The following is a 27348-nucleotide window of genomic DNA, read 5'->3' as shown; positions in this document are numbered from 1 at the left end:
AACATACAGAGAACCTTTTCCGACAAAACATGTGACCCCAGACCCGCTGCTGGAGTGACATGGGAGCAGAACTCAGGAAGTCCAACCTCAACACAATATAAATTTAAAAAAAATACTAGGGGTCAACAGGGGTCAGCAGGGTTGGTTGCACCCCAGCTGTGATCCACGTGGACGTGGGATTTGGGGTTTGATTGTCTAAGCTGCTTTGCAAGGCATTCAGACATCACTTGGCCCAACGTCTTTGAAGTAAGAGCACCACCTCCGGGCAGGAGACACTGGGGGTCTCACCCTCCCACTGACACGCAGCAGGTCAGCGACCCCCTCAGTTCCACTCAAGCCGTTTACCCGTTTTCCAAAAACGGCTTTTAAAACAATCCCGATTTACAGCGAAACACACGAGTCTCAGTTCCTTTCTGGTTCTGCTTCTCGTTCTGGTTCCGCTCGTCTGCTTTGGTCCTTGAAACAGTCAAAGTCCATCATCGCTCGCAGAGCACGAAATATAAACTCCCAGCACGAGTGGCCTTACAAAGAGAAGACAAGGCTCTTGGGATCCAGCATCGTTGAGGGCCGCAAACTCAAGCACATTGTTGGCTTCCCTTTGTGACCTTTTCCAGGGAGGCGGTGCGACGTCACACTCGCTCTCCAGTCTTTCCTCGGCTGTTTGGACGAAGAACACAAAGAAAAGACCAGAAGACAATCCCAGGGTCCAGGAGCTGAATAAAGCGAAACCTCCGGCCGACGCAACGTGTCAGAGTTCAAAACGTGGCCCCTCCCCCGGAAGGCTCTGAAACAATAATAGGGAGAAGAGACCTAAGCAGTGCCTGGAAAAGCCTGCTGTGCGACCGGCTTCGACGGATCTTCGGCTACAAAGGGCAACTTGCGAATGTTTCAGACTTTTTCCCACTTCCTCTATGCTGACTGCGTTCTCTTCACGGTTTTTCTTCTTTAAAACGTACGTCTTCAGCAGAGCAAACGCAACGTGTGTCTACGTGCCGAGCTGACGGCTGACAGTACGGAGTGCGGGGGAACCACATTAATCCAACTCGCTTCCATGGTGTCTACAGCTCACGCCAGGGGTTCCCGAGAGAGAGCGAAGAGTAAAAGCTGAGGAACGTTGTGCATGTTTATGGACTGAACTGGAGTTTATGGAGAAGATGCATTTTTATTTTTAGTTACTTTAGTTTTAATTCTAATGTAGCTGAGAGTTAAGAAAAATTATTTAAATAAAAAGGCATACAGAGTGGCTTTCATTTACTATGGCTCTATCAAAGATTTTTACAGGAGCTAAAGAGAGAATAAGTCTTGGGAAGTCTGTGGTATTAAAACCCTTTACACGGACTGTGACCTAGTGGTAAAGGTCACTTTGGAGGTACAAATAAAATAAATTACAACACGATAAATTACAGACAGACTTCCGCTGCCGCTTCCGGTATGGCGGTACAATGAGGAGCAAGTGCCCTGGAATACAACATTTTTGGTCAAAGTGGTGGCAAAGGGAAGTCAGCTGAGGGGAAGCGCACAGGACTTGAAGAAAAGTCTCCAAAGCTGTTGAAACCGCACCACACAGAGGAACCTGACAGACAAGGCGGCGTCTCCTAGTGGACACGTGGGGAAGTACAGGCAACACAGGGCTTGAGCAGAGCACATGGGGGTGGACGCAGGGAGCTCAGAGGAGGGCCGCGTTTGAGTCGGGGTCTGAGTCGGGGTTGGGGGTCGGGCGGGAGCGGTGGGAGCGCGCGCACTCCTGGGCACGACGATACTCCTGGTACTCGAGGCGGAGGGCGTTGAAGCGCGCCTCGCTGAGGGAGCGGCCGTACAGACCGGTTTGGGGTGCGAACACTGGAGGTGCGCTGGCCCAGGAGAACAGGCCTGAGAGAGGGAGGGTGGGGGGGGGGGGTGCAGAGAGGGAGACATGTGGGGGGGGGGGGGGGGGGGGCGGTCAATGAGCGCGTGGACAGAAGACGCACATCGCGTGACACGGACCGTCACATCACGCCACGGCTCCGCTCCCCACCTTTGCTCTGCAGGTCGCCGAGGCCGATGGCGGAGTGAGGTCGATCTCTTCTCGCTGGGCCCTCGTGGTCGACGCTCTCTTCCTCCAGGATGTACAAATCGACCGGGACGTCAGCCTGGTCCCACTCATAGCTCTCGTCCACGTACGTGTTCCTCCTCATGAAAGACACGATTAAATTAAACTACTAAACAAAGTAAACATAAATACTTCACTAATAATCTGTGGATCAATCAGGTTTAAATGAAGTACTGAAGTAGCATTTGCAATAAATAAAGATTAATAGAATAAGCTAAAAAATCCAAAGCACAAAAAAATTATTAAAAAGCTTAAAACAGCCAAGTAAAATATGCACAAAACTCGACTGATTATTAAATAAACTTGAGTTTCTGAATGTACTGAATCCAGATATCGGTGCTGTGAGCATTCACGCTTACTGGAACAATTCAGGGTTAGTACCTTGCTCAAGGCTACTACAGCTGGAGGTGACATTCGAACCTGCAACCTTTGGGTGTACTACACTACTAGCTGCCCCCATATTTTCTCTTAATTTTACCTGCAGCTACTCCTATAATGGGCAGCGACAAAAACCGATGGCACTGGACAGACAGGGTCACTGTAGCTCAACGATGGCGTATCTGCGTGAAAGAAACAGTAAACTAAACTAGACAAAAACACGAGGCGAGAACGCGATGTTTTGTATTTATTTCTATTTCACTCCTGTAGGAGCTACTGGAGGGATGTGAACCAGCAACATGGTGGTGTCTCACACACAAGCTGTGTGTCCGTAGTCCTCTGTGTGTGTGTGTGTGTGTGTGTGTGTGTGTGTGTGTGTGTGTGTGTGTGTGTGTCTAAAGCTCTTTGTCTGTTACTGCTGAAAAATACCTGACAAGTGAAAACAATGTAAATAATGTAACTAAACGGGCAACTGGTAGGGTAGTGGCTACAGCTGCTGCCTTTGGACCCAAATGTCACAGGTTCGATTCTCACCTCCAGCTGTTGTACCTTTGAGCAAAGTACTTACCCTAAATTGCTCTAGTAAAATTACTCAGCTGTGCAACTGGCTTAATAATTGTAAGTAGTTTGCAAGTCTCCTTGGAGAAAAGCTTCTGCTCAATGAATAAATATAAATGTGTGCAAACGCAAAGCTGAGGCCCACCTTTTGTCGGCTCTCCGTCGCACCGCATCGGCCTCGGTGCTGTGCCTCCTCATCTCCTGCACGGTTTCTGGGGAGCTGGTGAGGGTGGGGGTGAGCGAGAGGGACTGCCGCAGGAGGCCGTGAGGGTAGGATGGCCCCATGCTGCCCCTGCCGCTGCTCTGGCTCGCATAGCTCGCCCGCCCCTCCGTCGCGTCCCTGCAGTCTCGGACTTCAGGTTCCGTTCCCCTCCAGACATCCTTCTCTCGAAACCCTTCTGTGGCTGTCTCCCTGGGAACCAGGTGTGGGTGATAGGGGGAAGGCCAGCTGTAGCCCCGGGGCAGGGAGACCCTCTGAGCTCCTGACCTGGAGTCCAGTGGTTGCACGTACACCCCTCTCGTTCCTGGCCTCTGGGGCACCTGCAGGCCGTAGTGATCACGAGGAACCGCTATGTGCTGAACGGACCTTAGAGCTTCCTGGTACATTGCGGGCCTGCAGGACACTTCAGGGAAAGCGGTGGCCTGTCGCCGAGGGTCAGGCGACAGGCGTCTGGTGGAGGTGGGAGCACGGGCAAGGACAGGATGGTCTGGTCGCTTCAGTAGGTCCTTGGTTGAAGGTTGAACGCCGAGACGATATGGGACCCCTGAGAACCTGCTCGTGCGGGCAGCGCTCTCAACATCAGGGCTGCTCTGAGGTCGGAAGGTGTCATATCCTTGTCTTGGGCAGAAAGGAGACGCAGGAGAGATGCTTGAAGACTTCATTAAGACATTTGGTTGGGGGAAATCATCGCAATGAAGCCTGTCAGAGGTGTGACTTTGGGGCATCTTGTAATGCTCCCATCTTTGGGACCCTAGGCTCACTGACTTCTTCAAAGGTGGACCTGGCTGAGCCACAGCCCAGAGCGATCTGCTCGGACCTACACTTGCTGACTTCTTCATAAAAGATGTGGGTGCTTGATAAAGCCTCGAGTATGCCTTACTGTTCCTGCTGCCCTCAAGTCTTTGGGACGATTCAAAAGCAGCTTCTCGTCTGTCAGTGGAAGATGCAGACTTTCTGGTTGCGTTCCCTGCTTCTTGCTTCAAAGCACTAGATGGTGGCACCAGACTCACACCAAGATTGTTGATGGCCCATCGCACCTCTGAGCCCGAAGATGCATCTGCGCAAATAGGCTGTGACTCGTCACCGTGATGCTGCTGAAGTTCTTCTAGGCTATGCGACGGCTCCTGACCTTTGTCTGGATTCTCCCCCTTCCCTCTGGAGTCCTCAGCTTTGAGCTTCGAGGAAGGTCTACCATGCAGTCCTGAATCTCCACTTGGAGGTTTATTTTCTAAAACTTCAGCACTTTTTTGACTTGACTTTGTCTCAGGTTTGTGAGCTTCCCAGTCCTTTGGGAGGACATCAGGTTTCTCTCGTAAAAGAAGCCCCTGCTCTGAGCTCCTTTGGATTGAGCCTGAAGCCTCGTTTTCACCAGCGGGCTCATCTACGCTCATCTCGATGAACCCTGGGAGGCTCAGATACTCCAGGATCGCACTGGTCTGCAGCAGGGGCTTTTTGGGAGCCTGTGGCACAATCTCGGCTTTAAAAGACTCAGACATTTTCAAGACAGAAAAATGCGACGGGTCGCTTTCGGCCTCATTTTCTGTAAAGGCCAAAGGTGAGACACGACCGGGGCTGTCGCCGTAAAGGCACTTGTCGCTCTTCCGCGAACGAATCCTCACGCCTTCCTTTTCAAACTCTGGGGAGACTGGGGAGCTTCCGCTGTGACTCACTGCGGCTCCTTTTCTCTCCCCAGATTTCCAGAAATCATAAGGCAGAGTGGAGCCCCCAGAGGGACTGTCCCTGTCTTTGCCTCCTCCTTCTACAAGGTTCTGCGCGATAGAGTCACAGCGATCAGCGCTACGGCGCTTCCACTGGCATCCCTTCATAGCTTCTGTGGCCCGAACAGCACTTTTCACTTCTGACTCCTGCTTTCGCTCCATTTGTAGCACGTTAAACACTGGTGCTGAGCTAAGCGCAGGACTTGCCCTTCTGTCATTGGCTCCTTCTGAAAGGAAAGTGCCTTCAGACCTTGACCTCTCAGCGGCCCAACTTTCCTCTGGCAGCGACCTCCCGTGCGAGAAACTCTGTTGCAGCAGGCTTTTCTCCGGACGCCTTGACTTTGCTTCCTTTAGGTCCCCAGGAGACATGAAGGAAGTACCGGGGGCAGCGGAGGGGAGGGACAGGGAGGAGCACTGGGTGGTCGGAGATGGGGAACAATCCACAGCTAGGGCGGTTTCTGCAGGAGAGACCATGGGGGCCCTTGGTGGGACTTTCTCTAGGGGGCTTTGCACAGCCACTAGACTGGTGATGGAGTCAACAGGGCTGATGTCCCAGTGCATATAGGGTGAGGAGATCTGCTCCATCGGACTGCTGGTGTTCCCAAAATAGCAGCCCTTGCGGTAGTCCGAGAGTCGGTGGGGCTGCCCACTGGCTTGTTGGGATTTCTGTCGGAGAGGGACATCTTGCAGTTTCCATACAGGGTCCTCTTCATCTCTGCCAGCTGGGTTTTCCTTGACCTGGACCTGCTCTCTTGCTCGACCTCGAGTCCTCTGGCTACTCGTGAATCGCTCCAGTTCCTTCTCCATCTGCTCTCTCTCCTGGGCGAGTTTCAGGCACTTGCTCAGGCTGTCACTTTCTCGCTCGTTCTCCATTTGAAACATGGTGGTGCCGGAGCCTGTGCCCCGATTTTCCCTGCGAACGGGAAGGTAGCTGGAGGGGCTGTATCGCATCCTATCCTGCCCCAGGCCCTCCTCCTTGGCCTGCCGCCTCAGGGGTGGGAAGAGGTCACCTTGGCAGCCCAATGAACGGTACCTCTTCAGGGAGTCTCGGGCCCTTTTCTCGCCGCTGTCCGAGCAGAAGCTCGCTCGGTCCAGCAGCCTGTCGGAGCATCCCCGCTCATCGTCTGAGTAGAAGCAACCACGAGGAGACAGCTTCTTAGCTCTTACCTTGTTTTGTTGAGGCGATTGTCGGGTTTGCCTCTGGACCACAATTTCAGCTATGTCCCTCTTCCCGTCCTTGTCAGAGCACAGGGAATTTGACCTTGGAGAGTCTCTGAAGGATGACTTGCTGCTGCTGGAGCCACTTCCCCCTGTAGTGCATTGTGGGAACTCCTTCTTCAGATTCTTCTGAACGTGAGCAGTAGTGCGCTCCTCTTCGTAGGGCTGGACAGCGAAGCGCCCGTCAGGTCCCCGAGAGATGGACTCCAGGGCTGCGGTGGGGGAGGGCAAGCCCCCAAGGTGGCTCTCGAAAAGGGTGTATCGAGGAGGAGGTGAGCAGCTGGTGAGGAGCTGCTGCCGCTGGTCCTGGTACTCGCTGCGGCTGGCCTTGTCGAAGGAGGAGCGGTCGGACTGGGAGGAGGATGATCCGGGAAAGAAGGAGAGCGGAGGACACAGCTTCATCTTCAGTATGCTGTCTGGGCTGTCAGGAGGCGAGCGAGCTCTGCAGGAACGAGAGGGAGAGCCGGAGAGAGCGAGAGAGCAGGTAAGGGGGTGCCAGACGGGGCAGAAGCACCAATTACACAAGGAACAGAGGGGTAGAAAGAGAAGAGGAGGAAAAGATAAACTTGCTCTTTAATGGACAAATAAGTTCCACACTTAATTCACTGACCGTAGAGCACGAATGGGGTCCTCCACATGAAGAAAACATACCTTTAGCCAAAAAAAAAAAAAGACCGTAGCGACTGTGGATCCAATCCCTAACCCTAACCAAGAAAGTATTAACTGGTCATTTACTCAGTAAAATGGCAGCACACATTAATGGGCTTTTCAGCTCTACTCCACTTGTATTTTGCTAAAATTTTATCATCCCAACAACTGTCTCTTTCGGTCCTATAAGTCGAGGTGTACCCAAGAAATGAGGGAGAGTCTACATGCGGCATAAAAAGAAAGACTGACTGGCTCTTAGACTCAAAAGCATCCTGAGGTGTGAAAACAGAGACAGTGGAAAGGCAGCGGGGGGACAGTGATACGACAGCCCAGTGGGCGAGGGGAAGTGAAACAGGGGAGACAAGGGGCACTTACTGTGGAGGTGGGCTCTTCTGCAAGGCAGTGGGGAGATCTGGAAGGGTGGGCGGGGCAAAGGTCACACCATGCCACAAATCACATACATAAAAAGACAAGATGCAAAATCAAGATCAACTCAAAATACAAACATGCTTGCATAGATGGCAGGGAGACAATGGTCATGTTTCTGAATGAAATTTTGTGAAGAAGTAGATTAGTGCAGCATTTATACTGGCTAACCCTAACCCTAACCCCAACCCCTATCCTCTAACCTTAACCCTAACCATATTCCTAAGCCCTAATGCCAACCCTAACCATGTCCCTAACCACCAATACGCAGGCGGCGCAGGTACATAAAGCGACAGAGCTGTGATTCCAGCTGACTGACAGCTGCACCAGCTGATCTGAAATGAATACAACACAGCAGAAGAAACGGTTCAGACCACCAGACTGCAGGGCAAAGTCATGGGAAGCACCCTGCTGCTGTACCCTTGAGAAAGGCCCATGCCTAGTTGCTCTGGTGAAACATGCAGCCAAATAATGTAAAAGTGATGTAGGAGTTGGCAAATGCTCTTTGTGTGCGGAACCCGCAAGTCTTTACCGTCCCTCCTCTTCCTCCGCCGCTGCTCTCGCCGGTGGCCCATGATGCAGGCCATGGCCAGGGACAAGAGAATGGCCACGAAGAGGAAGCAGACCCCCCCCACCACGCCGGCCAGCAGCGGCTCAGGGATGAAGTGCAGAAGGCCTCGGCGAGCCGGATACACCTCCATTCCTGAAATCACAGCAAATCACTGCACATCTCCCGGCTGTGTGACGACATCAGAACTGATTCCTCACCGCAGTTCTTCAGAAGAGCCCTGCTGTGGAACAGCCACGGGATCACAGAAAACCACTTTCTGCATTTTTTCCGAACTGTCTGGGGTCTGGGGTTCGAGTCCTGTTTGGGGTGCCTTGCAGCAGAATGGCATCCTGTCGTGGGTGTGTCCCCTCCTCCTCCGGCCTTGCGCCCCGTGTTGCCGGGATAGGCTCCGGTTCGCAGCGATCCCGCTCGGGGACAAGTGGTTGTAGACATGGTGCGTGTGCATGTGTCACACTAATACACGCTCACAGCTACTCGTACTGCTGAGGTCATTGCTGCCATTGGACACTGGACTCCACGATGAGTCCTGAGTTGCCTGTTTTGCCTTCTACCTCTTTGCACTTTTTTATACTTGTCTAACTGTGATATTTATTTATTCCAGTGTTACTACAATGTCCTCTGTCACTATACTGCGATATGTACGCTGCTGTAGCCTTTTGCCAATTCCTCTGGAATCAATAAAGTTCTTATCCAACTGTCTGTTACAAAACTAAACTGTCTGATAAATGATTTTGTGCGGCGAGTCGTTTGTCCCGTACGCGAACATTACGAGACTCCTGACGGTGCGTTACCGTGGTGACGGCAGCATAACAGTTGGGTTTTGGGACGGGATCAGTGGAGGTGTGCGGCAGGGGAGGAGCTCGAACCTGCAGTGGAAACGCTGACCGACTCACTGGGCTCACTGATCACGTTATCGCTGACAGAGAGCAGCCGCAGTTCATAGATGGAGTCCTGAAAGAGGAGGGAGCGGGGGGATCGGGGTCAAAATTTTCAAATCAGCACAAATCTATTGAGAGTTACAGTAACCTTCATAACAACCTTCACTTCACCTTGAGTAACGAGGTTAGACAAAGACAATATGTGTCCTTCTATTACTGAGTTAGAATGAGTCCAGCTGACGACCTATTCGAGTAGAACGGTTATACTGTACAAAAGTACTATTAATGGCGTATTTGCGTAAAGCACTGCCTGAAACAGCACAACAGACCAGTGAACAGAGAAGTCCCACCTTCAGTAAGCCCTGCACGAGAACCTCGCTGCTGTTTCTGCCCACTGCGCCATCCAGAACCTGCCATTGCCCCCGCTGCTGGCGCGCCTGCAGCACGAAGCCTGTGATGGGCGGGGCCTGTGGGGGAGGCCACGCCCACTGCACCACGATCCCCTCTGATGTCTGATTGACGGAGAGCTGTGAAGGCGGGGCCAGTTTGGGCACTGCTGTTGGTACGAGGGCTGTTGGGGGGACTGAGAGGCAGAGAGCAGAGCTGAAAAAGGCCCAGAGGACCGATGGTGTTGCGGGACATCGGCTTCGAAGGCCCCCCTCCCGAGCGTGGGTGGTACCAACCCAAGGTCCTGACGGTGGCGATCTCACTGAAGGGCCCTGAACCCAGCTTGTTCTGGGGCAGGACGCTGAGCTGGTACTTGGTGCCAGGGAGGAGACCTGTCACGAGCAGGGAGCTCTTGGACGGGGGAACGGGCAGCGTTGTCCACTCGTGGTTGTCCCTGGAAGCCTGTTTCACCCTGGACACAGGGGCCGGGGAGGACATGGGTCACTACCTCATAGCACAGTGTCAGTGCTGCCGGTCGAGTCCCGCTCTCCGAGGACACTGTCCAGCATGCTGACCAACACACTGACCACACGGTGAACTTCTGGGTGTAGCCCCCGTCGAAACCGGGTTCCCAGGACACGTTGAGCTGGTTGACCTCCGGGACCACGGACACGGCCAACACGGCATGGGGGCTGGTGCCTGAGAGAGAGACGAGGGAAGTGTGAGAACATCCACTTGACGTTCATAAGCACATGGGTTCTGACTACCTGTTATATCAGTCAGGAGCTCTGAGTGACCAGGCTGGTTGCTCTGGTAGGAGACACTGAGCTCCTCATCAGTGACCAGTAGACTGTGGTAAAGCAGGTGAACCTCTGAGCAAAGTACACCATCTAGCTTGTCACATATCCACCTGGACAACAGGTACAATGAAGGAGTGAAAACTGAAATGTGTGAAAATCAGAAGTCTCAGTTTTGTCCCCATAGTGGTGGAATGAGCTACCTGTGTCCCTCAGAGTTGCTGAATCCCTCCCACATTGAAGAAGGGTCTCGAACCCATCTCCCTGAGAGCCACTTCACTCCTGACAGCTCTATCAGTGAGTCCAACATCATCTTCTATGATTATCCATGTATTTGCTGCTTGAATGTCACTTCTAGAGGAGCTACTGGAGAGATGTGAACCAGCAACATGGTGGTGTTACACACACAAGCTGTGTGTCCATAGTCCTGTGTGTGTGTCTAAAGCTCTTTGTCTGTTGTTACTACTCTTTTGTTTACTCCGTTTTGTACGTCGCATAAATGAAAAAATGTAAATGTGAAGGTAAAAATGAACACGCACGCACGCACACGCACACGCACACGCACACACACACGAACCACCCTAAACCATGAACACACACCTAGCACAAGGACCATGGTGCTCGTGCTGACGGTGGCCACACGGTTGGTAGCCTGGCACTCCCACGCCCCCTGGTGGTCCTTGCTCAGTGGGCGGAGTACCAGAGAGCCGTTTGCTGCCACAGTGTACGACGAGCGGGGGGCGGAGCCCACCTGAGTGTGGAGGGTTGGGAGTTAAGAACCATACGAAATACATCTAATTGTCTAATCTGTCCACATGTCCAAGAGAATTTAAGCAAAGTTTAAATGAAGCGTAATTAAGCGAAGGTGTAGCTGAGCAAACTGAGAGCTGAAGCTGAGAATTATGGAATACCAATACCCTGCGCTGTGACCTCTTCGCTGCCGTCAGCTGTGAGCGCTCACCTTGCTCCAGGTGGTGTTGGGGGCGGGGTCACCACGGGCCTGGCAGGGAACGACCAGCTCCCGGCCCACCTCCTGCAGGTACTCGGCTCGGGGGACCACCTTAAACGAGGGCGGATCCTGAGGGGCCACACAGCAGGGACAGACGTACGGTGAGATGTCCCCTGTGCGCTCCGTCCACGAAGCGCGTGGCTGGAAAGGAGACGGCAACGCGGGGGTCTACCTGCAGGAGCACCGAAGTGGGATCCGACTCGCCCATCGTTCCATAGCTGTTGTAGGCGGTGCAGGTGTAAACTCCCACTGCGTCGTCATTGGCTGTAGCTATGAAGACGGAGCCTTCCGAGTTCACCATCCAGCCTGGGAACTGGGCGGGGACGGGGTGGGGCAGGGTGGAGTGAGGGTAGAGTGAGGAGGAGGACAGGGCGGAACAAGGACACAGGGAGCCGAGGGCAGGGAAAGGGCGGAGTGAGGGTGGGAACAGGGTGGAGCGAGGACACAGCGGAATACGGGCAGAGACAGTGCAGGAGGGAGGGCGGGGCGAGGGCGGGGACAGGGCGTGGCAAGGACACAGCGGAATAAGGGCAGGCACAGGGTGGAGCGAGGGCCGACAGTGGGGGAGGGAGGGCGGGGACAGGGCAGGGTGAGGGCGGTGACCGAGCAGGGACACGGTGAGACACGAGGGGGGGTTGGACAAGAAGCAGTTAACAGAAGGAACCTCCAAGGGATTCCACAGAGCCAACAGACAGCAGGGCTCAGAAGTACCATGTCAAGATTGAGGACGTCCCCATCTTTGGTCCAGTTGACATAGAGCATGGGGGGGTCCGCTCTGATTGGACAGGTGATGACCCCCCCCATCCCCGCGGGCAGATACGTCTCCCTGGGCATCCGCATCACCTGAGCCGGGTCTGAGATGGAAGGGTGGGACAGTGAGAGCCATCGTGGGAAAGAGACAGTCCATAACACACACACACACACACACACACACACACACACTTGCCCACTTACGCCTCACAGTGAGGTAGGCAGAGGCGGTGGGTGGAGTTAGCAACCCATTACTAGGCATGCAGGTGTAGTTCCCAGCATCCTCTGGGACAAGGGAGGGGATGAGGAGGGAGCCGTCCACCAAGACCTTCACGCGGAACTTGAGGGACCTGCAGACAGCACGAGAGTGAAAACGGAGCTCATCAGCAAATGACCCCGACTGTGGGGCCACACTGAGCCACATGATGGCGCTCAGTGCCGCTCACTCTATGTGGTGGACGTCCTCTCCTTCCCTCCACCACATGTACGAAAGGTTGGCTGGGTAGGCCTCGGCCTGGCACTGCAGCACAGCATCCTGGGACATGTTGAGAGTCGCGTCTTCAGGGGAGATGATGATGATGGGAGGACCTGAGCGGAGTCACACATAAAGAGAGCTGTCAATGGCGGGGAGGGGCCAATCTTTTAACCTGCAAAGAAACAATTAATAAACTAAACTACACGAGAACACGAGGCAGGAACATAATTTTTTATATTTGTTATTTGAATGTCACTCTTATAGGAGCTACACTGGAGGGATGCGAACCAACAACATGGTGGTGTCACACACACACAAACATGTGTGTCCATAGTCCTGTGTGTGTGTGTGTGTGTGTGTGTGTGAGACTGAAGGTCTTTGTCTGTTGCTCATATATTCAGTTGTATCACTTTGGAGAAAAGTACCTGACAAAGAAAAAATGTAAATAAAAAGGTAGCTGGTAGTGTAGTCGTCAGAGCTGCTGCCTTTGGACCCAAAGGTCGCAGGTTTGAAGCCCACCTGCACCTGTAGTGCCCTTGAGCAAGGAACTTAGCCTGCATTTTTCCAGTAAAATTATTCAGCTGTATAACTGGGTAAATAATTCGGAGCAGTTTGATGTTGCAAGTCCCTTCGGAGAAAAACTTCTGCTAAATGAATAAATGTGAACGCGTACAAACACAAAGCTGAGGTGCAACTCACATCAGTGTGACTGTAAGCACAGCCACTAGGGGGCAGCATCTCTCCTTGAGCAAAGGGTGCTGACGTGTGCCCTGTTTGCCCCACACCCCACACCCCACACCCAGGACAGGGCAAAGTGACACGTGTCTGAAGCGCGCAGCCATTTGGGCTCCCTGTTAATCGCCCACCTGAGAACATGGTCACGCTTCACGGTCACTCCGGGTCACTCCGGGTCACTCGTCACCGCACACTGACCTTTGACCAGCAGCTGTGTGGCGTGGGTGAGGTTTCCCTCCGCGTTGGACACGTGACATTTGTATGTTCCTGCCTCCTCCCTGGTCACTGACGCCAAAGTCAGCGTCCCATTGGCCAGCTGGAAGCCCAAGAGCGAAAGCTCCGATCAACAACTAATTCCTACATCTGTTCCGAGCACGGAAGTGCAGAGCCACGCCCACCTCGACCGTCTCTTGTTTTTCCACCGGGGCGTCGTCCTTCTTCCAGGTCACGCTCGGCTGAGGGTTGCCGTGGGCGACGCATACGAGCGTCACCGAGTCGCCCAGCAGGGCTTCCAGGAAAGGGGGTGGAGTCTTGAGAAAGGTGGGCGGGGCTACAGCAGAGGAGGAGGAGCAGAGCATCACACGTGAGCGCCCAGACAGCTCGGGAGAGGAAGAACAAAAGGAAGCGCAGTGGAAAATATCTGTTCATAATAGGGATATTAACTTATTAATCAGAGAGCCAGCAGGTAGCAGCGTACTGCGTACAGGTAGGTGTACTCAGAAATGCATTTTCCTCCCCATTTTCACTAACTACTGGTCCAGTACAGGGCTGTGGGAGTCCAGAGCCATTATTATTATCTGCAGCACCATCATCAGTCAAAAAAATAAATGTGAGTACAAGACAGAGGAAAAAAAAAACATGGCAACATAAATTAAGAAATCACTACACAACCTTAGGGACACAAATGAACTGAAGGGGGCGCTAGAGTGCAGAGATGAGCAAGTCTATCGACATGCATACACAAAGGCCACAGGGGTCGACCAGCCCTAACTGTGTCACTCACTCACACACACACACACACACACACACACACACACACCAGTGACTGAGAGGAAGGTCCAGGTGCCGTTGCGAAACTCGTCTGTCGCTCTGTCCAGCAGGAGGATGCGACACTCAAACCAGCCTTCGTCCTCCAGGCGCAGCCCCCGCAAGAGCAGGGAGGCGCCACGGCTCAGCGACACCCGTCCTGCACAAGAGCACAGCGCCAGTGAGCCGGGTACGAGTGGCAGGAGGAGCCTGCAGTCCAAACTGCAGCACAGTAAAAATGCAGTAAATACAGTGAAAAGGGACAAAAAGTAGAGCAAATGATTGAAAACAAATCTGCTGTGCAAAAGGTGTAACTGTCTGTCTGTCTGTGTGTGTGTGTGTGTGTGTGTGTGTGCGCGCGCTAATGCAAGTTCACTCCTCATCACAGGTGAGGAAACAAACCACAGGTTGTGTCCTCATTGTCATCCACGTCCCTTGTGTGACTCGCGTCCATCATCTTCACGCTGCGCATTTCTCGGAAAAACCTTTAATGCTGCACTTCTGTCCACTCCATGAGCAGCAAACACACAGACCCGTTCTTAGTTAAAACTTGTCTCCTGCCTTCTTTAAATTCAAATGTAAACAAGCCTACAGACATCCCCCCCTGCCCCTCCCCCTGTGTGCAGACGCGCGCGCACACACGCACACAAACACACACACACACACGCACACACACACACACACACTTGACCACATTCTCCTTCTTAGAGCTTCATGGGCTTTGAAATGCGATCTGCTGGTTGCCTGGTGACTGGGCCTCAACCCCACCCCCATTCTTTCCCCTCCCTCAATGAAGTTCTTTTGAATGATCCGAAGAGGAACTTTGTGAATGAAGCCAAAGCAGCTGTGGGGACAGCAGGATGCGTGCGCCGAGTGTGTGTTAGCCAGGTATTGGATGTGCGCCGAGTGTGAAAATTGCTGCTCTGTTGCACAGCCTCCTCGCACCACATGACAGTACCTGTGTGTCATCATGTCCAGCTGTGTAAACGTCCACACCGGCAGGTTACACACACACTCCTGCCTTTAAGGCCACAGAAACAGCCGGAGGGAGCTGCTAGAGTAGCTGTTCGATGCATTGCCTTTGGACCCAAAGGTTGCATGTTCAAGTCCCACCTCAAGCTGCGTTACTCTTGAAACAAGGTACTTTCCCTGAACCTCTCCAGTAAAACTACCCACTTGTATAAACAGGGTAAATAACTGTCTGTGAACATATAACCCTAACACAGAGCATCACTAAAGCATGTCTGCCAGTCACACACGTGTTACCGAAGCACTGGTAAACAAATTAACAATGTTTCCCAACAAAAAATAATCAATACATTAATAATTATCATAAAAAGACAATAATCAGAGTGGAAACAAACTGGTATCAACAGCAGTGTGTGTAATTACTGTAATGGTGGACTAATCATCGTGTGTGTGTGTGTGTGTGTGTGTGTGTGTGTGTGTGTGTAGTCACACCTCTTCCCCTTCCATGTGACAGTGTGTATGTATATGGTGCCATGTTCACACACAGTCTCCTTCCCCCACTAGGTGCCTGTCTCTATGGCCACGCTGTGCTCACCGAGTACGTTCTGTGCGAAGAGAACACCGCAGTGTGTTGGTGTCACGTCCCTCAGGCACTGCACTGTCTGTTTTAGGGCCTCCGGTTCGCTCTCTCTCACCCTCTCTCTCTCTCTGGCGCCAGTGGGGCGTTTGCTCGCCCTGCACCTGGGGGTTTACAGTGGAGCCCCCCCCCATGGTGGAGCGGCACCGTGTCATTACAGTCCCGCGAGACGCGTCCCGACAAACCCCCGGAAGGGCGACACGCAGGGGGCGCTGTCATTAAGAGCTTCCTGCAGTGACGGGGAGATCAAACAGCAGCAGGTGTGAGGAGGAGGCTGGAGACGCCGCTCTCACTGTGGGGTCTGCTCTCCACCGGCGCGCGCGCACACACACGCACACACGCACACACATATACACACACACACACACACACACACACAATTTCATATTCTTCCCCTGACAGTTAACCCTTTGTTAACTCCCCCACCAAACTATCTATTCATCCCTATTGCACCCCCCACCCTAGCAACTTAATTCTCTCATGTTACCATAGCGATGACAGCAAAAATTCCCAGTGCCAAAGGTTTGGATTTGAATCTGGTTTCTGTAGAAACGTGGTGGGATGAACTGGGGGGGCGGGGGGCAGTTAGTGCCCTTGTTGTGATTTAAGAAATTATACAGAGAAAGTGTTTTGATTTGAATAATGGCACCAGACACAGTGAGAGAGAGAGAGTGTGTGTCGGAGAGACCGGGCTCAAGGGAGGGGTGAGCGAGGCGGGAGAACGCTGTTTTCATTTGAATCTCTGTCCAGACAATGGCCAGCGAGAGGGACGATCTGGCTGGATTTGCATCTCCAAAGATGAGAGCAGTGGCCTGGAACCAGTGGCCGAGTTCATCGGGCACATTCTACTCTCTGTAGATCTAGGAAGCTTTAACCGCGGGCCACGTTTTCGCTCCACTGTCATTATTTCCAGGGGTGTGGCCGGTGAGAAAAAAAAACACTGCTTGTTTTCCCATGGCGAGAGGCTGATGGCAGCACCCGGCCCTAACCGCGCTAACGGGGCTCTCGAACCGGCGACCGCTGCCTAACTGCCATCCGGTAACAGCTGCATGACCATGAAAACTTTCCCGTCACGCTAGACTGTGCGCTCAGCTCAACGTTGACTGAGATGCCAGGTTGCTGACTGATGGAGAAGACAGAGAGGCTCGAGCGGGATGGACCGGGTTCGAATCATGAGCCACACTAATCGGAGCCACGAAGGCAGAGGAGGAACGGTGAGCGATCTCCTCATAGTTGATCCAAACACCAGCATCACAGTTTAGGATGTGGAGAGACACCCCTCAGCCCCCGCCAGGACGTCCTACAGGGCCCCTGACCACAGAGCCTCTTTTAGCCCCTTCCTAATATTGCAGATTTTCATCTCTGAAGCCAATCTGTTCCATCTGTGGGCCTAAAGCGCCGGATTAGGATCGGCTGTCTGGGGCTGCAGACGGGGGCCGGAGGGGGAGAACAAGCGCGAGGGAAACACCCTCCAAGTGCAGAGACAACACTGGCACCTCAGCGGGAACACGGGTCTGACGCCCTTTCAAAGCACAAGCCCTTGTTTTCTCAGTCTGTCCGGATGAGTTTAGGAGAGACGAGGAGAGGTGCATTGTGGGATGTGTTTGCATTTGAATACAATCATATTCCTGTGGACCCCCCTCCCATCGGACCCTCTTCTCCTCTAATCACTTTAACCCACTTATGAAAGACTCTTTGTGGCCAAACGGCTTACAGGGAGCTCCATCCACTGACCCCCGTGTCGCTCCGGTCGGTCATGGGTTCCGGGGCCCGGCGCTCGGCGCACGCGTCCACTTCTGTGTCCTGGCACCGGAGAGGCCTGTCCAGGATGAGGGTTCTGGCATTTCGCTGAGGAATGCGGTAATCCGGCTGCTGGAATGCCGCTCGCGGCTCCATAGAAACGACCGGATCGCAGGTTCTCCGCAGCCCTTCTCATGTGACGGACCAGCATGCCGTGTGCACGGGCCACCGACCGCAGCGCACGGTCACAACGGACACGTCTTCTTTGTGGTAACGCTCTTAATGCGGTCTGAACTGCGCGGTAAATGTACGGCATGGTCCATGGCTGTAGGACCCGCGGCGGTTCTGGAAAGGGAGCCCAGCTGGCGTCAGGTTCTCACGGTCTCCTATTCCATGAACTCTTCACCATATCAAACTTCTCCCAGCACGCAGCTCCAGGCTCGAGAGCCCCTGCTCCCGCCCCCACCCGCACCCGCCCCCGCCCCACAGACGTATGGGACACTGATCCGGGAGACAGCGGTGGAGTCACCTGAAACCCTCTGGCCCTGGCTCCGCCCCTCTCAGGTGGCCCCAGACCCCCAGGTTCCTTCAGCGTGTGAAAGCACAGATCCTGCGCTTTGGTCCTTTGTTCGGCTGAGAAGCCCCCCGGGGCCCGGTGCGTGCGGCTCTCGGGTGTCTCGCGGCCCCGGGTTCCACGGAGCCTCAGGTTGCCGTCCAAGAGGTGGCAGCGACAGTGCGGCGGCGAGACCTGCTGCTGGTCCCCACAGCGGAGATCGCTACGAGAAGCTTGGCTGAAGCCCTTTCTAAATGGCAAACTGCACCCATCTCCACCGGGATTTGAACCCAGAACCGAGAGGTGAGGCATCCGCACCTGAGCCGCCCGCCTCACCGGCCACTGTAAATACACCCCCGTGTTTCTCGATCGTTTCCACCTTCCTGGAGGTCAGAGGTCAGCGCAGGGGGGAGTGAAAGGAGGACAGCCTGCGGGGCAGGGGGAGGGGTACTAGGAGATGCTGGGGGTGAGACTCGGGGGGGGCGTGCCGAGACAAAGAGCGTAACGGCCGGGGGTCCGCACCGATCACACTGACGCTGCCCCCGTCTGCCCCCCAGGACCCGCTGGGGGAGGGGTTGTTTGATCAGAGCCCCGCAGCCAGACTCCCTCTGACAGCAGAGGTCGGACCGGGCGGCCGCGGGATCGAGGGGGACCTCCGAGCGTGAGCAGCACGGAGGAAACACTCAAATCATTCTCTGGATCCACTTTTTTCCAGAACAACCCAGAATGACCTGCTTGTTCATTTGGCTAAGCTCAGCTGAGCTGTCGTGCAACTCGGTAACCGCACCCCCCCCACAGAGGGGTACATGACCCCCCAGCCTTACTAACTTCACTCTCTGCACAAAAATGTGTCACACATTCTGCTGTTTGAAAATACTGCTCAGATCCATGCGGCCACCAGTGGCGGGGCGGGATACTGGTGGGGGGAGGGGGGGGGCTATCAGATCCATGTGCTCTGTTGTTCCCTGAGAGACAATGACTGTATTGCACAGCACTTCTCCCCCCCCCCCCCCAGTGTGCGCTCTCCTTAGTGGGTCACTAAAGCCATCTTCTTTCAGTGAAACTCCGCCCCCTTTAATCCTGAGACCCGTCAGTGAAACTCCGCCCTCTTTAATCCTGATCCCTGATCCACAAACACCCCTCATTAAGAGCACCCCCCCCCCCAAAAAAAAGATGTCTAACCCCTCATCCCCCCAGTTTATTAACATAACAATCAGCCCTGTCTGATCTTGTCTGTTTCCCATCTTATCATCTGTCATCTGTTATTGATCTCTCTCTGTCTCTCTTGCACGCACACACACACACACACAGTCACCTGTTTGTGTGGTTTGTTTTGTGCAACAGGTAATGCAGCAGTCAAGGACCTGCAGCTGTACCCAGAAGGGTGTGTGTGTGTGTGTGTGTGTGTGTGTGTGTGTGTGGTCTGTGCAGTCACACTCACCCCTGTAGTCAGGGTGCACGCGCGGTGTGTACACTCCAAACTTTATGAGGATGGGCACGCTGTAGCCGAGACGCACCCACTCCACGACGTGCAACGGGAAGAGGCGGGAGGCAGGGCCTGATGGGGGGGGGTCCAGGCTGCAGCCCAGCTCTGCCACACCCCCCGCCCTGGCACGCACCATGGGATCGGCGCCTCGGGACGGACCTGCGGGGACAAACACGTCACCCTGGGATGGACCCACTGGCTCACAGTCAGGTAGACACAGCAATACACATTAACACACACACACACAGTCTGAAACCACTTGTCCCATGCGGCGTCACAGGGAGCCGGGGCCTGACCCAGCAACACAGGGCGCGAGGGGGGAGGGGGAGGGGACACACCCAGGACAGGACGCCAGTCCATCGCAAGGCACCCCAAGCGGGACTCGAACCCCAGACCCACCGAGGAGCAGGAGGCAACCAAACCCGCTGTACCACCCCGTAACACACAGCAACGCACAGCAACACACAGTAACGCTGCCCCGTTTTCCGGGTCTTTCCGGCACTCTTCTACCCAGACCCACGTGCAGGTGGCCCGGCCCAAAGGCGCACCCGTCGCACCCGCTGCCCTACGGGTGTGCTGTCCGCAGTCCAAAGTGCAGAAGGACGTGGGACTTCGGGGACAAGCTGCCCCCCCCATCGGTGTGTAGTCAAGACCCCCAGCTGCCCCCTAAACGCTCTCTGGGCAGCGCAGGGTCACTCAGGGCCCGTGGGACACTAGCTGCTCCACGCACCGCCAGCGGGGCAGTTAGACCACGGCCAGGAGATGCACCACCCAGTCGCTCTTTTATTTGTGCCCTTTTCGCTTCTTACTCCTCCTCTTTACTGCACCAGCAGATTTGTTTCATTTATTTATTTTAAAAGACATCTTTCCGTGGGACTTTGAACTGTGTTTTTGTTTTTGTGTATCGAAGAGTCCAGTGAGTCTCGTTCACCTGGTACTTTTACTGCAGTAATTGTACAAGACCGAGTGACACTCGCACCGGAGTGTCGCAGTTAATGAGCAGGAAGCTCAGTGACAGAAGGGCGACGGAGACTGGGGTCCGAACCTGGAGCCCGATGAACTTCCCAAGGGTTTGGAGCCCATGGGGGGAGGAGCCAGAGCTCAGAGTTCAGAGGTCACGCTGCGAACATGCTGCCCCCCCGCCAGGTATTAGCCCTAATCCTAAAGAGGGACAGTGCCCACCCGCTCATGGTGCCAGGCCCCTCCCCTTTGCAGGAGGCATTATTGAGAGAAAGGGGGTGTGTGCACAAATCCCAGAGTGACCTCAGTGGGCAGCGACACCCACCTTCCTCATCGTCCTCGTCTTCAGCGTCCTCCTCCAACCCACGTGCCCCACTCCCCGGGGGGCCCCTGAGCTCCCGAAGCGCACCTCGCTTCCTGGCAGGACAACGAGGAGCCAGGAAGGAGAGAGAGAGAGAGAGAGAGAGAGAGAGAGAGAGAGAGAGAGAGAGAGAGAGAGAGAGAGAGAGAGAGAGAGAGAGAGAGAGAGGAAGGAGGGAGGGAGTCGTACTCACGGAGGAGGCAGAGAGCGGCGGCGGCGGTCACAGCCACGAGCCCGAGTCGCCGGGGTCCCATAGCGCCGTCACACTCTCTCACACATCCTGCCCGCGCTGCCTGTCAACGGGAGGCACATTTGTCACCCACAGCCCGTGTGGCACCTGCAAAGCACCCTGGGAGGTGTGAGCCAACACCCGATTAAGGCAAACGCCTTACTTCTTAGTGAAATTAAGAGGACACGTGTGTGTGTCACTGAGAGGGATCAGGAGGCACCTGGTTGGTCACTGACCAGGTGGGTGGAGTTTGGCTGTCAAGTGACACGGGAACATGGCCTGTTCATCCTCTTGTGTACATGTCACCTCATCAGTCGTGTCCCAATCCCTGACAGGTGAGCAGTGAGGGTTTACACCTCATGGGTCATGGGGCGTGTGTGTGTGTGTGTGTGTGTGTGTGTGTGTGGCTGTTTTTACTGGCAGTGGTTTGCGACCTTGTAATCAAAGAACATGGGTTCAAATCCCCACCTCCTGCTGCAGCCCCCTTGATCGAGCTACTTTCCCTGAACTGATACAGTAAAAATGACCCTGCTGTATCAATGGGTAAATCAGTGTAACTCTGTGTGTGTGTGGGAGAGAGAGAGACAGTGGAGCGGAACCCACACCAGTGTGGTTAGCAGTGCGCTCAGCCACTTTGGACAATATCGACCGCAGTGGACTTTGGGTCACTGCTCACCTTCAGTTATGAATAAAAACCCCGTGGAGACGGAACCCGAGCGAGACGCGGAGCCGCACCCATCGGCCAGTTCCCACAATCCCCCTGCGGGCTGCAGAGCGCAGCTGAACACACGATGCGCCGGGACAGCAGCTTACACTAATCACTCTGCTTTCCATCTCACACACACATGGACACACACACAAGGATGCAGAGTTAGGTATACACTTCACACACCTTCACCACACACCTCACCCATATATAGAGTGTGACTTCCAGACACATTGACTGCAGCTCCCTGTTTTTGTGTGTAATGACTGAAGCCTTTGCTGTGCGTGTGTGTGCACAAGGAAGAGGTGTGTGACTGGTTACACACACACACACACACACACGGCCCTTCGGGGAGCCCCTTTCACAGAGTCCGAAGGCCAGAAGCAGCAGGCAGTGCTGAGAGCAGGACCCAACGAACACGGAATGCGTGTGTAAAGAGGGAGCCGCAGGGCACCAGGATGCATGGAGCTCCATTCCTGCACCCGGCACCCTGAATGCCCCCCCATCTCCCCACCTGCCCCCCAGCGACCTGCACTGGTGCCTCCAGAAACCCCTCTAAGTGCTGCTGATGCTCCTTTATGGTTTATTGATTGCAGCTCCTCAGCTCCACCCAGCGATGCTGCTCAAGTGTGTTTGGCTCAGCATTTTGACCTGTGTGTGTTTGTGTGTGTGAGAGAGAGAGAGAGACTCAGGGCGATGCACACTCCCATTAGCACTCAATGGAATGAAAGCACCTGGGCTGTTTAACACCGTGGAAGGAGCCATGGATACAGCTGGGTGTTTTCACAAAGTCACCCAGGAAATTTACCCTGCTCCATGGTACAACAGGAGGGCCCTTTCTGGGACTCTGCTACTCCGCTCCCCCTGAACACATTTAACCCACTGCCCTGTACGCAGTACACACACACACACACACACACACACACACACACACAGAAGGGCTCAGTTAGTGAGTTTACAAAGTGGCGCCTTTGTGTTTCTGTGTGTGTGGGGGGCTCCCAGGGTGCCCAGTGTCACATACTATCCTGATAAGCAGCTGTGTTACTGTCCCAGTAATCCTGGATGATCCTGTACAGGACAAGGACTGGGGAGGACAGAGTTCCATCAGCCACAGCATGTCATTAGTTCTATAACTGTTACCATCATCATCATCACCACCACTGTCACTGCCCCAGGGTGCTCTGGGTAACCAGAGGAGCTGTACGAGCTCTCTCTCTCTCTCTCACACACACACACACACACACACACACACACACACTTCCACAGCTCCTTGTCTCCCTCCACTGGCACTATGGTCATGGTCTACATGACCATTGATAGAGTTGCCCCCCCACACCTGCAGGACTCGGTCACCCACTACAGCCCGGGAATCTGAGCTCCTCCACCTCTGGCCACTGGGTGCTTCCACTCACAAGGGTCCAAGTTCCCGGATTTAGCCCCAGTGTGGCGGAATGAGCTCTGCTTTCCAGGCTCCTCTTACACCCAGAGTGGGGGGAGGTTGGCTTGGTTCGCAGGGGGCCTTCAGGTGGCACCACAGGAGACAGTCAGGTATGCTGTGGACACCACTCTGGGTGGAGGGCTGTCGTGTTCCAAGGGGACGTTGGAGCTCCGCCCTCCTGGAGCCGACCCACACTTCCCAGCAGTGAGGACGCTGCAGTTACCGCGGTTACCCCATAAAACACACCACGCTGCTCCACGTCACCGCTGTCACCCCCCCCTCAGAGCTTGCTTCCCTCGGCAAGAGACAAAGAAAAGCACCATTCCCGAGGTGCAGGGTGCGAAGCGGCGACGGGCACTGAGCCGCCTGCCGAAGGACAGGTGGGACATGTGTCCACCTAAATTCTCTTTAGCAGCAGCAAACTGTAGGTGTCCCTCCAGCCTGGGTTCAAATCCCACAACGTCCTTAGGAATAAACACACCACCAGAAGAGCTTTCATCTGCTGGTTTAATGGCCTTCAGAGTTCTGCAGAACCAGCAGAGGCGACTTAACCCTTTCAGGTGGGACCTGCAGGGACGAACGCGCTGAGACAAGTGAACCGAAGCTTCAGCAATCGGTCGCTCACATAGTGGCAGAGGGGACATTAAAGCAAGTTGCAGGAAACTGAGCCTCACAACAATGGACAGTTACCCCACCCCCAGGGCACGTGGGGGGAGCAACACAAATTCCCCGGACAGTTTTGGTGTCAAAGACAAGCCGATCAGGGCAGCAGACGAAGCAGGAGCTGCTACACGGCCACACGTCCATCTCCTGTTCTCTCTGCACCTCCCCAGTCCTGTGGTGATGGAAATCCAGGGGTGTCAAGAGTGCCTGACTGGCAGAAAGCACCCTGTGTGTGTGTGTGTGTGTGTGTGTGTGTGTGTGTGTGTGCGTGCGTGCGTGCATGCACATGCTTGCATCGCAGAACACAGGAGCCAATGTGAGCGAGCATCGTGGAAATCGGTCAGCTCATAAAACACACGCACACACACGCACGCACACACAGAGGAGGGGGGACACGCCCATTGTTTACCAGCAGGACCCCAAGTGCCTGTGCAAGGAGGGGGGGAGGGGCAGAGAACCATGATGGTGTACACGACACACGGACAAAGGGAGAACACGCTGCAGCCTGTCTGCCTCCGTTCACGGGTGCGAGTGTGTGCTCACAGCAGGTGCTCCAGAGCTCAATTAGAAAGCAGAGAGATTCTGCTGAAAAGAGTGTGTGTGAGCAGAGAGAGACACCCAGCAGCAGCCCTGCAAACATGCCAACAACAACAACAACGACAACACATTGGTTTAGAAGCATGAGAAACCAGGAGGAAATGAGCAACACGTGATCATAGAGCGTCTGGGGAAAAACGTTCACACCCTCTAGATGTTTCCTAAGGGTGCTGAACCGCACATGAAACACACACCTTTGCCCTGTTTGCGTTTTTAATTTAGAGTCACAACCTCAGACATAAAATATCTAGTCCATATTGTTTCCCTGCAGGTGTCATAAACAAAGGCTAAAAGTGAAATATGCCACTTGCATAAGTATTCACACCTTGTGCTCTGGTGGCTCACAGCGACAACAGGAAAGGACATTTTCCTAAAAAGGACACCTGTCCACCTCACCATCGGCTTCCACCAGCGGTGCACCAGTGAAGAAACCAGGCCCCATTTAATGGATAACAACCCCACAGGTATCCTCTGCCAGGCGGTGATCCTCAAGAACAACAATGAATATGAAGGTCAAAGAGCATCACATAGAAATTGGAGGAAAACTTACAAATGTAGAGAGAAGCAGATGGTGGACCGAACCACCGAAACACCACCTTGAAAAGGGTGCTCCTCAAAACCGCCCATCCGCCTAAGATGAGGACCTGCAGGGGAAGCTGTTGAGAGGCCAACGGCGACTGTGGAAGAGCTACAGAGTCCAGTGGCAGAGAGCGGAGTAGAGGTGCATCAGGGGCCGACATCAGGACCTCTGCATAATGCTGGCCTGTATAGGTGGTGGCACTGAATAAGAAAAAAAAAAGCCTTTTCAAAGCATCAAAGTGACGTAGCTAAGATGTGGGAAAAGGTCAAGCTTTCTGGCAAAAAAGCGAATCATTTCAAGTGTTGGAGAAGTAACATTGGCCCTGTTCCAAAAACACCATCCCCAAACTGAAGTGCGGTGGTGGGAGCATCATGCTGTGGGGCTGCTTCTCATCGGCAGGCAGCAGAATGGAAAGAGTGGCGGGGCAGCAATGTCAAAGGAGGAAACACGTTTCAGGCTCCAAAAACAGAACTTTGGAATGAATGAAATTCATCTTTGAGCAAAACAAAGTTGCCAAACATGGAGCCAACAGTGGAGTCGATCATGAGCAGACATAACCAGGGCGTTGAGCTGTTACTGTGGTAGAGCGACTGCTCCTCCATATAATAATGTCTAATGCGTGGAATATGAAGGTTTATATAAACAGCATATTTCAGCTTTACCCTTTGTTTCTAACTTTTGCAGAGAAATTAATCCTTTTTGGCACAAAATATTTTCTCTTAGAGGTTGTGAGAGCAATAAAAATACTACAAGGACAGAGATCTTGGCTGATCTTTGGTAACGCAGTAAGAGTTAAACATGTTTGCAGGATCAGAACACTTTGGCAAGGCGGCATATGGAAAAAGAGCTCTATCCCAAGGCACCGCTCACACCACACGTCTCCACAGGAGACAAACAGGTGGTGTTCGGATCCTGCATGAGGCAGCACGTGGAAATGTTAACACACACCTACAGACACACAGTAGCTTAAAGCACAACGTCCCCTGTAGCACGTCACAGTTGCAGCACCAACAATCTGGAGCCTCAACACAAGGCCACATGTTCCTTGTTCTCCAGGTATGTCAGTTTGCTCCACCTTCTCACACACACACACAAAGTATTGGCCAGAAACAAGATGTTGACACTTTTGAGATCACAGGGAGCTGTTGAGGTGTGTAGCCTGGAGTGTGTAAAACACAGGTTCACTAGGTGGGTGGACTGTCTCTTGTTCAGGGGATGTAAGAGCCCAAACCACATAAACCCCCCAAAAAACAGGCAGGTTGTTCTACCTTTAAACATCTTCCTGCTGTGAAAGACCCTTTATCCCTTTATAAGGTACAGTATGAAGAACCATACAATGCAGCATCTTCGGTGGGACGAGGAGCTGCTACAGTTAGAGCTTTTGATGAAAAATGGGTGAACCCCTAAGCCTCACCTAACCCTAAGTCCCGGAGCAAGTGCAGCGAGCTGAGCTCCAGCAGCGGACCTGGTGTCTGATGGGAGATGGGAGATGGTTTGGGCGAGGAGCTCTTTACCTTGCTTCAGCCTGGTGCTTTCTGTGGTGGTAGAAAGTGGTCAGTCCATTAGGGACGGGGTGTTTGAAGAGTGGAGACCAGGGCTGGAATGTCCTCCTCCTCTCGCACAGGTCTGCTGTCTCTCTGGATCTCGTTCTGCGTGAGACCGTATGTGGTATCTGTTTCTGCGTACCAGTCCTCGCTCTCACAGATGAGCTGGTGATCGGGACCTCCAGGACAGATTCAGCCTGAGGATGGGCTCCACTTTCAGTTTTACTCTATTCCCAAGTGCGCCTGTTTTCGCCAAGATCTCCCAGCGTGTGGAGAACATCCATCTGTGAGCCCTAGGCTAATTAATATCCTCTACTCTAGATCCACATGATCTTGGAAGCGTCTCGTGAGCTGGTCACACATCTCCAGATGGGCTCATGGACATCATCACCACATCACAGAGCGGAAAACCTGCCGAGGAGCGTTTGTAGAAGGTCCGAAGCGAAGCCTGAGGAACATGATGATCTCCGAGATGATCTCGCTCCAGTGAGTCCAGGTCCGCGGAGACACGTGGAGACTTGGCCGCCGCCTCTTCGGCGACTCCGACTCCGACTCCGAGTCCGAGTCCACAAGTTTGATACTTAGTAACGTCTCTAGGTGAAAAGTGTCTTTCGTCTTTCTTCTTCTTCTTCTTCTTCTTCCTCCTCAACGAGATCGATGAGCGAAGCGGATCACCGATTCGAACTGCAGGTGAAAGTACAAAAACTCAGAGAGAAACAAGAGGCTGAGAGAGCAGCGCGCACGCGCTCGAGTCGAGACGAAATCACGGTGAAATCCGGGTAAATAAATTGAGCCCGTCCCGCTCTTCAGGATCCTCCTCCTCCTTCTCTCCGTCTCCGACTCCGGGGCTGCTCGAGAATCTGTCCTCCGCAGCGACCGTCCAGCTCAGTCCAACAGCGTCCAGCGCCGAACTCCGCGCTTCTCTGAGCGCCTCTCGCCTCCTTATGCTGCTCGGCGGGGCTCTCGGTGAGACAGACAGACAGACAGACAGACAGACACACA

The 27348-nt window shown here is 53.9% G+C and overlaps 1 protein-coding gene across 1 annotated transcript; it reads right to left on the bottom strand.

Moving 5' to 3' along the window:
• Positions 1-1417: 1417 nt before the first annotated feature.
• igsf9b (immunoglobulin superfamily, member 9b) lies at positions 1418-27348 on the bottom strand. Its single transcript, XM_029259626.1, has 21 exons — positions 26317-27348; positions 20783-20882; positions 19224-19427; positions 13897-14043; positions 13256-13407; positions 13056-13173; positions 12094-12235; positions 11852-11997; positions 11609-11751; positions 11070-11210; positions 10850-10966; positions 10489-10639; positions 9679-9790; positions 9388-9563; positions 9055-9287; positions 8693-8777; positions 7788-7958; positions 7205-7241; positions 3171-6623; positions 2015-2166; positions 1418-1869 (listed from the first exon to the last, which is right to left on the bottom strand). Exons 2-21 carry the CDS (start codon positions 20841-20843, stop codon positions 1667-1669), a joined length of 6144 nt encoding a protein of 2047 aa, XP_029115459.1. The 5' UTR covers positions 20844-20882; positions 26317-27348; the 3' UTR covers positions 1418-1666.

Source organism: Scleropages formosus, chromosome 17 (genome assembly GCF_900964775.1).
Source record: "Scleropages formosus chromosome 17, fSclFor1.1, whole genome shotgun sequence".
Lineage (NCBI taxonomy): Eukaryota > Metazoa > Chordata > Actinopteri > Osteoglossiformes > Osteoglossidae > Scleropages > Scleropages formosus.
This window is presented reverse-complemented; position numbering and strand designations above follow the sequence as displayed.

Bases quoted from the DNA above. Each gene is read 5' to 3' on its own strand.
- igsf9b (XM_029259626.1), bottom strand. From the start codon at position 20,843: ATGGGACCCCGGCGACTCGGGCTCGTGGCTGTGACCGCCGCCGCCGCT. The intron at 11,211-11,608 runs GTACTTCTGAGC...GTCCCCGCCCAG, and splicing joins ACGTCCTCAATCTTGACATG to TTCCCAGGCTGGATGGTGAA. The intron at 9,288-9,387 runs GTTGGTACCACC...TCTGCCTCTCAG, and splicing joins CGCCACCGTCAGGACCTTGG to TCCCCCCAACAGCCCTCGTA.